The 13,602-nt window shown below is 41.4% G+C and overlaps 1 protein-coding gene across 1 annotated transcript in view; it reads left to right on the top strand.

Annotated features, from left to right (window-relative positions):
• The window catches only part of ZFP2 (ZFP2 zinc finger protein), a 65,942-nt gene that overhangs the window by 28,950 nt on the left and 23,390 nt on the right, over window positions 1–13,602 (top strand). The window contains 1 exon segment of the mRNA XM_027096461.1: window positions 7,105–8,601. Within this exon segment, the coding sequence (XP_026952262.1) occupies window positions 7,181–8,601 (1,421 nt within the window). The 5' untranslated portion in view covers window positions 7,105–7,180.

Below are 13,602 nucleotides of genomic sequence, written 5' to 3'. Positions count from 1 at the left end.
TTTAATAGCAATCTTTTAAAATGCATGTATTAAATTCTCTTGTCTGTATGAGGATATATAAATTATATTTTTGGTAGGGGTTTTTTGTTTTGGTTTTGGTTTTCTTTTGCAGCATTTTGCTCCCTAGATTATTTTAGTGCATTTATTTATGACTTTTTCATTCTTTCACTGTCATGTTGGTGGGTTTTCTAGAAGCATCAAAGGCAAACAAAGGTATTGCTCATACTGGATTTTCCTCTCCCAGTTTTTTACCCACCTTCCAACTTCTCTATTGGGCTGAATCCTAAAGATTTATCACTTGCATATGATTACATTTCACACTGTATTTCTCTTGTCTCTTTGAATATCTATCTAGCCACTAGTATGTAGGCTCACTGAATTGTCATGATTGAGCTTACTTTTATTTATATGCCCTGCCTAGCATGTTGTCTGTGAGAGTAGGTATTTAATATCTTTGTTGAGTGAATATTAGATGACATCAAGTAGAATTTTTAGTAATCAGGTAAAACTATAGCTTTGAAAATTATATTTATTACACTCATATCAATGAATATTTTAATTATCAGGAAGAACGAATAAGAAGGGCAAAGCAGCAAGGATGGAATCTTGAGGAATAACATTTGACTGGGGGCCAAAGATGCTCTAGCAAAAGTGACAGAAAAAGTGGTCAGAGGGAGAGGAGAGAGTTATGGAGAGCTGGGCCAAGGGAAGAGAGAAAAACAGAGAAGAGTGCAACAGTGCCAAGTAAGAAATGAGAAACGCTATTGGTCTTAGTGTAGAGGAAGTGGCCTGTAACCCAGGGAGGCGCACTCTGGTGCTGCAGGACATGTGCCTGGGGAGAAGAGTAAAGAAGTAAACGAGGACTTTTATGGGGAATTCCCTGGCGGTCTAGTGGTTAGGACTCTGCACTCTCACTGCCAAGGGCCTAGGTTCAATCCCTGGTCAGGGAACTAAGATCCCACAAGCCATATGGCAAGTCCCACCACCACCACCCCGCCCCCCACCTCCCCAAAAAAGGAGAGACTTTTAAGTACAGACTATCCTTTCAACAAAGTTAAAAGGAAGAAAGGGCAGGACCTGAAAGAAGTCAGATGTAGAATGCCTCCGATTTGTTTTTTACTGAGATAGAGACTTGAATGTATTTACAAGAGCAGAGAGGTACCTGTTGGAGAGAAGGAAATAAAGACACAGAAAAGTGGAGGAAGAGAACGGAGCTCAGAAAACATGATGATGTGCAAATTCCAGATCTTGTTCTTTCTAGATTTTCTTTGATGTTACTGCCAGTTAGTCTCATTATGCTGTCCAAAACCAAGAGGGGAAAGTGGCAACCAAGTGCTGTGCTCAGCTCTTCCCCAGGTATCATCTGATTTACCTCTCTGTGTGAGTAAATGTATATGTGTGTATACATGCACACACAAAGGGAGAGAATTTATGTGCTCTTACCGAGTCCCCATGTACCTTCATGCCACCTTCATAATGAGCCTCATTAATGGTTAGTACAGGCACATATCTTTGCTTCCAGTAGGAAAACTAATCTAAAAGACTGTAATCAATGTAGGTGAATCCAAAAAGTTTGTTCATCCTTGCACAGGCTCTCAGCACTGGTGGTTCCTTCTGCCTGGGATGCTCTCCCTTTGATAGTCCTGTGACACCCTCCTTGGCCCCTAAAGTCTTGTCTTCAATGTCACCTTGTCAGTGAGGCCTTTCCTGAAGATTGTATCTAAAATTACAAACTTTTTCCCTTACCCATCATATTCCCTATTTCCATTTTATTGCTTTTATTTTTTCCATAAGGTATACCACTTAAATACTAAGTATTTTACTTATTTATTATGTTGATTACCCTTCTTCCTCTCACTAAAATATAAGTTCCTCCAGGGCACTTTTGTTCATTGCTGTATCCCTAGCACCTTGAACAGTGCCTCACTCAATAAATAGTTATTGAATGAATGATTTATCATGTTCAGAAGATCGATCTGGCTGCTTTGTGGAGAATGCACTGTAGGGTAGCAAGAGTGTTACGTAGGAAGTCCAGTCAGGTGAGTACTGAAATAGTCTGGTTGAATGGAAGGAGTAACTTAACTGTTAGGCTGGAAGAAATATAAAAGGAGAAAAGAAAGAAATCAGCTTGCTCTAGGAAGAGCAGGGCCTGCTGCCCAAGTCTCTCACCCAGGCCCCCGACCCCTGGTCAAATACTCTGCAGGCTCTTGGCCTCTACTGTGGCCAGTCCCAGCCATAAATACTGAAAGAGCTGTGCTTTCCCATACCCCTTAGTCCTGGGGACTCTTATGTCCTGATGAGTACCAAAGTTAATATAAATCCTAAAGTTAACTAGGCATTCTAAGACTAGAAGGCAGTATGGGCCATCACTTGAAAGAACTGCTTATGAATAAAGGAACAGAAGAGAGAGCTGTGTATTGTTTGACATAAAATAATAATGATAACCTCTAACAATCATTGACCTCTTATTGTGGCCAAGCATAAGGCTGTGCATGTTACAGGTCCTTATTTAATGAGAGCAAAATGGTAAGGATTGGAAATGTCGTCCAATCCTGAAAGAGCTATGGTTTTGATATTTAGTGCTCAGATCCAGGCTTCAATACTTCACTAATATGAGTAAAGCCACCTTAACAATTCTATGTTTTCCACAGAGACAGTTATGTAATCTGGGAAAAATGAAATTTCCTCCCCTCTCATTTGTCTACGAGTGGTCACACTTTTGGAACAATATTAAATAGTTGCAGTAATAGTAAGCATCCTTTCCTTGATTTTGTTTTTTATTTTTTTTAATTTTTAAAAATTTTTTATTTTTATTTTTTTGCAGTACGCGGGCCTCTCACTGTTGTGGCCTCTCCCGTTGCAGAGCACAGGCTCCGGACGCGCAGGCTCAGTGGCCATGGCTCACGGGCCCAGCCGCTCCGCGGCATGTGGGATCTTCCCGGACCGGGGCATGAACCCGCGTCCCCTGCATCGGCAGGTGGACTCTCACCCACTGCGCCACCAGGGAAGCCCTTGATTCTGTTTTTTAGTGTGAATTCTTCTAGTGTTTTCTTTTTATGCTTGGTACAATGCTAATATTTTTGTTTTTGAATCAGGATTGGATGTTGGATATTATCAAATACTTTGAAGCATCCATCAGGTTGATCATATGCCCTTTTTCCCATGACCTACTAATATATTACTAGATTCCTAATAGTGAGCATTCTGGAATTCCTGGATAAATCCTTTGTTCAAACATTTAAACATTTAAGTAACATTTCAGGAATGCTTTAGGAGTATTGCAATTTCTGAATCTTTCATATTTAAGAACATGTATTGTTTTTTTCCTATGCACGTGTAGAGTACTGGCTATGTGGAATTCTTGAGTCACATCAGTTTTTCCTCAATCGTTTGTAGACATGACTCCACTGTCCTTCGCGATCCCATGTTCTTGGAGAGATCACTTAGGCCAGTTTTAAAAAAATTTGTAGGGCAGTCTATTTTTTTTCTTTTTCTTAAGCAACAAATCTTCAGAGGTAATTTTTTAAGTTAGGTCTCTAAATTCCATGAAGATATACTGAACCCTTACTATTAAGTTTTCTGCAGTATATGTTTCAACTTAAAATGATCAGTATTTTCCAAAATAGAAAATATTTTGTTGTTCTTCTCATTTGTTTTTTGAAATGTCATATATACAGAAGAATGTGTAAAATATGGGTACTACTTAGCAAAAACCTGACTAGTCTTCTAAGCCCTTTATAAATATCAACTAATTATTGTTCACATATCAACACTAGATAGGTACCATTTAACAGATGAGGAAACTGGAGCACAGGACAGGTTAAGTAATCTGCCCAAGGTCGCACAGCTAACAGTGATGGAGCCAGGTGGTCCGGCTCCAAAGTTGTCTTAATTGTACTGCTTTTTTTATAGTTCATGATGATAAAAATGAATGAATAATAACAAAAGAAAACACCCAGGCACCAGAACCCAGATTCAGATTCAGAAACGGAACACTGCTAGTACCCTAGTAGCTTTATATGCACCTCCTCATTCCCATCCTCTTCCTCTACCCAAGACATAACCACTGTTCTCACTTCTGTGATAACTCCCTTCCCTTGCTTTTCTTTATAGTATTGCTATCCACAGATGAACAATATATTTAGTTATAGTCTGTTTTTAAACTTTATCTAAATGGACTCTTACTGTATTTATTTTTCTGTGACTTTGCTTAAATTATTCATTTATATTGATATGTGTGGCTTTAGTTTATTAATGTTTACTGTCTTAAGCAGTTCAGGCTGCTATAACATAATACCATAGACCAGGTGACTGAATTTATCAGACATTTATTTCTCATAGTTCCAGACGCTGGAAGTCTGAGATCAGGGTGCTAGCATGGATGGGTTTTTGGTGAGGGCCCTCCTCCTGGTTCACAGGATAGAGCAAGTTCCCTCATGTGTGCCACTTCTTATCAGGGCACTAATCTTATCAGGGCTTTACCCTCATGACCCAAAGACTCCCACTTCTTAATATTGTCTCACTGGGGATTAGGCTTCAACATATGAATTTTGGGGAGAAGCAGACATGAAATCCGTAACATTCACTGTTTTCATTTCTCTTGTATAAGTATTTGACAATTTAGTTATCCTTTCTCTTGTTGGTAGACATTTGGGTTGTTTCCAGTTTTTTGCTATTGTACACAATGCTACTTTAAAAATTATGAATCATGGTGAACCTTTACAATATAGATTTACCTAAGTGTATGTACCTACTAGTGGATTTGCTAAATCTTATAGTCTGTGTGCCTGTTCTGCATTCTAGGTAGTGCTAAACTGTTTTTCAAATACTTGAACAAAATTACACTCCTACCAGCAGTATGTGAAGTTCCCTATACTGCACATCTTTCTAAATTCTGAGGCTGTTTGAATTTTTGAATTTTGTTTCTCAGATGGATGTGGTAATAGTATCTCACTGAGGCTTTACTCACCCTTCTCCTGGTTACTGTTGGATTGGCATCTTTGCTTATGTTTACTCACTATTCAGGTTTCCTTTTCTTTTTCTTTTTTTAAAATAAATTTATTTATTTATTTTTATTTTTGGCTGCATTAGGTCTTCGTTGCTGTGCATGGGCTTTCTCGAGTTGCGGCGAGCAGGGGCTCCTCTTTGTTGTGGTGCGTGGGCTTCTCATTGTGGTTCTCGTTTCAGAGCACGGGCTCTAGGCACACAGGCTTCAATAGTTGTGGCATGTGGGCTCAGTAGTTGTGGCTCACAGGCTCTAGAGTGCAGGCTCAGTAGTTGTGGTGCACGGGCTTAGTTGCTCCACAGCATGTGGGATCTTCCCAGACCAGGGCTCAAACCCATGTGCCCTGTGTTGGCAGGCGGATTCTTAACCACTGTGCCACCAGGGAAGTCCCCAGGTTTCCTTTTCTAAAGTGTCTATTCAAGTCTTCTGTCCATTTTTCTAGTGGGCTTAGTGTTAAACAGATATTGTTTTCCAAGTCTAAGTTCTAGAGCTCTTTTTGGGTCATGTGTCGCAAATCCCTTCTCCCAGTATGTAACTTTTTTTTTTTTTACATCTTTTTTTTTTTCACATCTTTTGATGACTGGAAGCATTTATTCTTCCAATGTTTATTCTCCCATTTGGTTTTAATGCTTTCCCCCAACCCCTTGTTCTCCTGCTTTTATTATTTTAAAATTTTCTTGAACCTCTACCTAGTTTCCAAATTTGATATTTTCTGTGTGTCATTCATCTTTGAATAGTTTTGTCTGTCTGGACACTGTATTTGTCTAACAATGTGAATAGATGTCCCATGTCCTTTATGTTGTTTACTGGGTAGCACTTGGAATGATCTCAAAGAACTTCAGTTGGATAGCTGGATATGATAGAGTGAAGTGGGGCAGGAGGCAGCCTCCAGTTCATGTGTTGCCTGTTGGTATTTCATGCTTGACTGGATAGGTCCTCTCTGAGGTTACTTGGTGGTGTGTGTGTTTTACAGGTGGAGCCTGCTTGGCTTTCCACTTTTTCTGTTTTATGTAACCAGGTCAGATTGGAAGGAGGAAGTCCAGTTCATGTGTACCTTTTGCTTCATAGTAAACCTCCTGCCCACAGACCTTTGGTCTGTTGGTTCAGTGTTGATAATTTTGATCAAGCCAACAAGGTGATTCTTGGATTGTAGTCCCTGTCCTCTGCCTCTCTGCCTCCAGGATGTTTTGTCTGGGATAAAAAATGGGATCTGAGAAAATAAAGTCTGGGTGGCTACAAGGCCTTTCCTCCAGCCCCATCTCAAGCAGTTCAACAGATTCTCCCCTACCTGCCTCTGCCACTAGTTCTTATCTGTAAGGAATGGATATTTAGGAAAGTGTAGGGCCCTTTAGGACTCTCTTACCTAAAGAGAGTGAGAAAATCACATGCTCCTTGTGGAGCAGAGGAGCTTTTAGATTTTGCCATCCTCCCTTGAGAGTTTAAGTTTCAAGTATGTTCTGGTATTTTGTGTTCCAGACAAGTATGTTCCCTAAGCATAGTTTATATACATTAATTTACTTAATCCTTATCAGATTATTTTATCCTCATTTTATATCTCTGAAAACTCAGACTCAGAGAAACAACTACTTAAGATGATAAGTGATTAACAGCCAGTGTTTAAACCCACGTTTGTCTGACTCTAGGGTAAACAATCTTTTCACTGTGTCACACTGTGATATTTTATGAAGATTTAGTATCAGAATTATAGGCAGCCTTCGGGAGGGAAGAAACTGCTGGTAGGAGTACCAGATAAATGTTCCAGGGCTTTGTGATCTGCCTCTCCCAATCCCAGCTCATCTGTATATCTTCCCTTAGTTCGATCTTCATTATTTAGTCTTGTCCAGTGGTCAGTGATTTCAGTATCTATCCCTCCTGCATAGGCTCACTCTTTCCTCTGCTTACCCTGCTTCTAGTTTCCCTGTTATTTATGGACGGCTCACTGTTTTTCCCTCCCTTCCAATTCTCTTCCTAATTATAGGGACATCTTTGAAAGCTCTCAGATGTGCCCTATAGTTATTCTCAGTTTCATTCTCTTCTTCCTGCCTTATACAGTTTTCAGCACAGAAACCAATGTATATTTGAATTTTTATTTTTTTCAGACTGGGAGATAAGACTTGAAACCAAAGAGTCAACTACAAAGCCCTAATTACTGAAGATTTATCTTATGGGGTAATAATGGAAAGAGAAGGTCTCTGGCATTCTTCTTTAGGGGAAACCTGGGAACCTGATAATTGGTTAGAGGGGCAACAGAAAAACCAGGATAGACATCTGGGCCAAGTGCACATTACCCATAAGGAAACCCTCACTGTGAGAAGGACATGTGGAGGTAATGAATTTGAAAGATGTTTCAGTCAGGGTTCAATCATTGATACACAACAAACTATTCCTGTGGGGAAAAGTCCTCACAGTTGGAATTCACATGGAAAAGACACTAAACAAAATGCTGAATTAATTAAAACTCAAAGAATGTTTGCAGGAAAGAAAATCTATGGATGTAATGAGTGTGGGAAAACCTTCAGCCAGAGTTCATCCCTCCTTAAGCACCAGAGGACTCATACAGGGGAGAAACCCTATAACTGTAATGTATGTGGGAAGCACTTCATTGAACGCTCCTCGCTTACCGTACATCAAAGAATTCATACTGGAGAGAAACCTTACAAATGTAACGAATGTGGGAAAACCTTCAGTCAGAGCATGAATCTTACTGTTCATCAAAGAACTCATACTGGAGAGAAACCATATCAATGTAAAGAGTGTGGAAAAGCTTTCCGCAAGAATTCATCCCTTATTCAGCATGAAAGGATTCATACTGGAGAGAAACCGTACAAATGTAATGAATGTGGTAAAGCTTTTACCCAAAGTATGAATCTCACAGTGCATCAAAGAACTCATACAGGAGAAAAACCCTATGAATGTAATGAATGTGGAAAAGCCTTCAGTCAAAGTATGCATCTTACTGTACATCAGAGAAGCCATACTGGAGAAAAACCCTATGAGTGTAGTGAATGTGGAAAAGCCTTTAGTAAGAGCTCAGCTCTTACCCTGCATCAGCGAAATCATACTGGAGAAAAACCCTACAAATGTAACAAGTGTGGGAAATCCTTTAGCCAAAGTACATACCTTATAGAGCATCAGAGACTTCATTCTGGAGTAAAACCTTTTGAATGTAATCAGTGTGGGAAAGCTTTCAGTAAAAATTCATCTCTTACTCAGCATCGGAGAATTCATACTGGAGAGAAACCTTATGAGTGTATGATATGTGGGAAACATTTCACTGGGCGATCATCCCTTACTGTACATCAGGTTACTCATACTGGAGAGAAGCCTTATGAATGCAGTGAATGTGGAAAGGCCTTCAGCCAGAGCGCATACCTTATTGAGCATCAAAGAATTCATACTGGTGAGAAGCCCTATGAATGCAATCAGTGTGGAAAAGCCTTCATTAAGAATTCATCCCTTATAGTGCATCAGAGAACTCATACAGGAGAGAAACCCTATCAGTGTAATGAATGTGGAAAAGCCTTCAGTCGGAGTACAAATCTTACACGGCATCAGAGAACTCATACGTGAGGGAAGCTTCCATGGGATCCTTCACCGTGATGAACTCTTCAGTGATAATCAGATCAGTCATGTGATGTAGAAACCTAATAAATGTAACGATTGTAGTAATCTTTTAGTTGAAGTATAATATACCATATCAGAAAATACATAGCACTGCAGAGAAACCATATAGAAGTGGAGAAATCTTGATTCAGAAAGTAAAACTTTATACCAGAAGGTTTAAGTAGCTAATGTTCTAAGCAATGAGGATTCATGCTGAAGATAAGTTCTATTGTATTATACTGCAGATTCTCCTTTGGACATCAGAGACTTCACACTGGAGAGGAAATGTGAGAGTGCTTAACTGGATAGCCCAAAGACCTGGTATGTAGTCCTGATCTGCCACTAACTTGGACAAGTCACCTACTTTCACCAGGTCCCAGTGTCCTTATTTGGTAAATGAGGGATTTTAGATTTAGAAGGCTCCAAGGTCCCTATAAGATCTAAAATGCTACAAACATAAATATGCTTGATTTTTCACCATGTTATATATGTTATCTAGATGCTCCTATTCCATAATCTGGTTTTCCTGAATGTTTTGAGTCAAAATTCTCTACCTCTACCAACTTCTATTATCCCTCCATGTCCTTCCCCCTCTCCCTGTTATTTTCTCCTCTGAAATATTGGCTGCTTGCTACCAGATGGTAGAATAATTGTGCAAATCTTAATGCAATAGCATGCTGTTTTAAGTTCTCAATTAACAGTCATTAAACTATTGTTAAATAAGCTAATTACTTAGAAAACAATATAACAAATATAGTCTTTGAGTACACAGGATTCAAATACATCTTTGTGTTGTACTCTAACTATCAAAGTGGAAAGCAGAAGAGGCTGAACACTAACAGACATGAAAATTTGACATATTAACAAAATCTTTGCTACTCACAACATATTCAAAACAATCATAGAGAAAGATTTTATAGATCTATAGTTATGAGAATAGTTAAGGCAATTTATTTTATACACATTTATTAAGTGCTAAATAGGTGATAAATATGATTAGGAAATCAAACTGCATAAGATTGTTTTGTTTTCCAAGGGCTGAACCGAGAAACTGGCAGTGGGATGGGAGAGGAAGGGAAGAATTCAAGCAATAATAAGGTAGAATCTAGGTAATGTAATCAGTTAAATGTGAGCACTTGAATTTATTTGGGTGGATGGGTGCCATAATTAACACAAAACGTTGACTGACTTTGTGGGGCAATGATGAGTTTGGTCTGGGGGTATTTTATGAGTCTGTGGGTATCCAAGTGAAGATTCCTGATAGGCAGTAGAATAAGTAGAAGGGGCAGTGATAAAGGGTTTTCTGGGAGTACTGTCTTTGAATGCAGTAAGTGGAAGGCGTCATCAGTAGAAGCTGAGGGGAAACAACAGGCAAAAGAAAAATGAAAAAAATCAGGAGAAGATGGTGGCATAGAAAAAAGAATTTTAGCATAGGGATAGGAATATTTCATATTTTCAAATGCCATAGAGGATTAAAGTAAGATAAAAATAGAAAATGGCCTTTGGTTTTGGTTATTGATAACCTCTGTAAATTTTAGTGGGTTGAAGAGTGACTTAAAGGTTGAAAGGACTTAGTAGTTTGAGAAAGGAGAGATTTAGGAAGATAACTAGAGAGAGATTGTGGTTGAGAGAGAGTGTATATATCAGAAGAGCTTTTGGCTACAAATAATAGAAAGCCCAGATAACAATGGCTTACAAGCAAATAGGGATTTGTTTTTCTCCCATAACAAATCTGGAGGTGGTTGGCATTGGTTCAGACAAAATAATTCAATGCCTTGAGTTTCATGACTTTTTCATCATGTCACATGATGGCTCCTATAGCTTCAGGTAAAATATCTGCATTCAGAGCAGGAAGAAAGGGGGTGTGTAGCACCAGCAACATCTGTGCCTTTTATCAGAAAAGGTTTTCCCAGAAGCCCCTCAGCAGACTTCTGCCTAAACCTCACTGACCACAGCTGTGTTGCATGGAGGCTAGGAGCAAAGGAGGCTGAAAAAAATAAGTACTTAGCTCTTCCAGCCTCTATAGAGGAGGTAGGCAAGGAAAAGGGGGGATTGAGAAAGGTGTTGATTTAGCCAACGAATAATCTGCCAAGAGCATTTGTATGATTTAAGGTAGAAGAACTGAGCATGTTTATCACTGCATGGGAGAGTCTGAAGGTGCAGAAAGGAGGGGATGTGCAGCTCAAAGTGGGAAAATAAGATTTGGGGCACAGGTGGAGGCTGCAGGGATCTTTTTTCAACAGGAGGAAGGAAACTTTCCACTGGGAGAGGTGGGAATCAAGAAACGATGGGTACAGAAGATATCTGTAGGTGGCAGTGGAGGAGGTTCCCCATGGACTCTGAGTGTTTGGAATTTGAGCAGTTTGGTTTCTTTGGGCTACAGGACCTCTATGGGATTAGAAAAGGCAAGGACTAAGGAGGAATGAAACACTGAATTAATTGTAACCTCAGAAACTTAAGATTTTAAATAATGTCTCTCCCTTGCATCCAGCTTCTTCCTTTCTCTTCATGTATATTCTTGTTCCCCACCTGATCTCGAGACAGAAATGGAGGGGAAGAAGGAGGCAGAGACATGGGTAGAAAACAGATGGAAGATTATAAAGACAGTAGCAAAATTAAAGGCTCAAAAGAAGGCAGAAGACAAGGGAGATAGGAAGAATAAAATGTATTGAAGCCTAAGATGGATGCAATAACCCCAAACTGGTAAAATATTAACACTTAGAGGGAGCAGCAGGAGAAATGGGTCCGATAAATGGGTCAGTAGAAGGTTTCACTACTTTTTCAGGAGTTTTGGAAGCTTCGGGCCCTTGTATGTCAGTGCTCAGCCATTCTGGGCAACAAGTCAGGAGGAAACTTCTGCACCTTTCCTCTATCAGCAGGAGCAGGACTCCTGGTCCCACTTACTAGACATGAGACCTTGGGCAAGGCACTTAATATATCGCTGTCTCAGTTTTCTTATTTGTTAACAGTGCAAACCTCATAGCTTTGGATTACATTCAATACTAATGTAAAGTGCTTATGAAAGTGCCCAACACATGTTTAGTGCTCAATAAATATTTTATTATTATTATCCTTATATATCTGAAAACAGAACAATATCCAAACTCCTTAGCATGGCATCCACAACCCTTAATTATCTTAGGCTCTCAAAGCAAATGCCTTGTAGGAAGGTGATATAATTGTAGGAGGCTCTCTCTTCCCCCCACCCCACCCCCACTGGTGTAACAGCCTCCTAACTGGTTTCCCTGTATTCCCTCTAGCCGCACCACAGCCTGTTCGCCCCACAGCGGACCAGTGATTCTGTCAAAATGTGTTCAGCCAAGCCACTCTTTTGCTCAAACCCCTTCAGTGGTTTTCTGTCACACAGAGAATACATGCAAACTTTTTACGATGTCCTTCAAGCCCTCTAATTACCCTTCCAACCTCCTCTCCCACTCTCCCTTGTTCACTATGCCCTCTCCTGTCACACTGGCCTTGCTAAACCACAGGCTCACCAAGCACACTTCTATCTCTGGTCAGCATTTCTGTTCTCTTCCCAGATATGCACATGGTTTCCTTCCTCACTACATTCAAATCTCTGCTCAAATGTTACCTCCTCAAAGAGAACTTCTCAAAACGCTGCTGAAAATAATTCCCACCTCCCCACCCCCGTCACACTCTAAACCGTAACACAGCCTCAATGTGTCATCACTACCTCATCAATATTTTCTGTTTATTGAGTACCCCCTCTAGTAGAATTCCACCTGCATAAGTTCAGGGTTTCACTATTTCTCCAGCCCCTAGAACAATGCCTGACACATAAATGCTCCAAAAGTGTCTATGGAATGAAATCTTCAGTAAAAGCCAAAACAGAATGCCATAGTGTTACGTAAGTAAAGTCACTGACACTGCTCACTGAGAGGTCCATTCTTGGCTTTTTTTCCGCCACCGACAAAGTTAAAACTCTCTCATCTTTCCTTCCCGAGCTCCGTGAAAATTCAAAGGCAACTAAGTATCTCCAGTCGGATCTTTCTATATTTTACCTCATCCTTGCCCGCCTCCGCAAAATACTGTCCACAAAAATAAATACCACCTCGCTAAATACCACCCAGTTGTACAAGACAGACTCCTTGGCATCCAGCTCCTTCCTCCTGATAAGTCGTGGAGAACCAAGTTTATTCTACCTGTCGACGTTTCTCGCGCCGTGCCCTTGGTCCCGTGGCCACCACTCTAGTCCCAGCCACTATCCGCTGGGTCCTGAACTGCCGCAGCAGCCTCCTCACTGGGCCGCAGGCCTTCTGCCCGCACCTCCGTCCTCCCGGTCCCCGGGTCCCACTCATCGCCCGAACCACGCCCCAGCACGAACGCCAGGCCACACTGTTAGCTTTTTTTGCATCCCCGTGGCCGAGGCACAGTCCCGCTGCCTTCTCAAGTCATCTCCGCGCGGTCCTCCCTCAGGAACGCTGCTTTTCGACTTGTCGCCTCCTTCTGAGTCCTTGGGGGCCGTCCTGGATCAGCTCTACTCACCGGATCAGGTGCCACTTCCTCGGACTGACCTTCCTCATCCCTTTGTTAACTTTTCGTTGGTCTCTGCCTTCCCTAGTCTGACCCAAACGGAACCAAATCCTCATGTGCGGGTTAGCGCGCGGGTGGTTACCTGCCTAGGGAACCGTGACGCCTCCGCCGAGGTCCCTGGGAAATGTAGTTTCTGCAAGGAAACCCCCTTGGCCTGGGTGGGGTGGGGGGTGGGGGTGCTGAGCGGCGGGGCCCTAATCTGCTCAGGCGCGCAGTATCAGTTTCTCCGCCCGGCGCTGGTGCGGGCGCTTGCCGCCGATTCGCCCTCTGGGAAGTGGAGTCTGCGAAGCAGAAGCGCTGCAGCTCTCTGACTTGAGGGAATCCGGCTCGGCGGGTCTCCCGGCAACGCGCAAGCGCAGTTCGGATTCGGACTGCAGACTCCACTTCATTGTGTTCTGCCTGCGATGTGGCGGTGGCGGTCTCTCCCCGCGGGCAGAGGC

Source organism: Aethalodelphis obliquidens, unplaced genomic scaffold (assembly GCF_003676395.1).
Source record: "Aethalodelphis obliquidens isolate GAN/ISIS:26980383/991018 unplaced genomic scaffold, ASM367639v1 scaffold102, whole genome shotgun sequence".
Taxonomy (NCBI): Eukaryota; Metazoa; Chordata; class Mammalia; order Artiodactyla; family Delphinidae; genus Aethalodelphis; species Aethalodelphis obliquidens.
The sequence above is the reverse complement of the archived record's forward strand: the minus strand, read 5'-3'. Positions and strand labels throughout refer to the sequence as shown.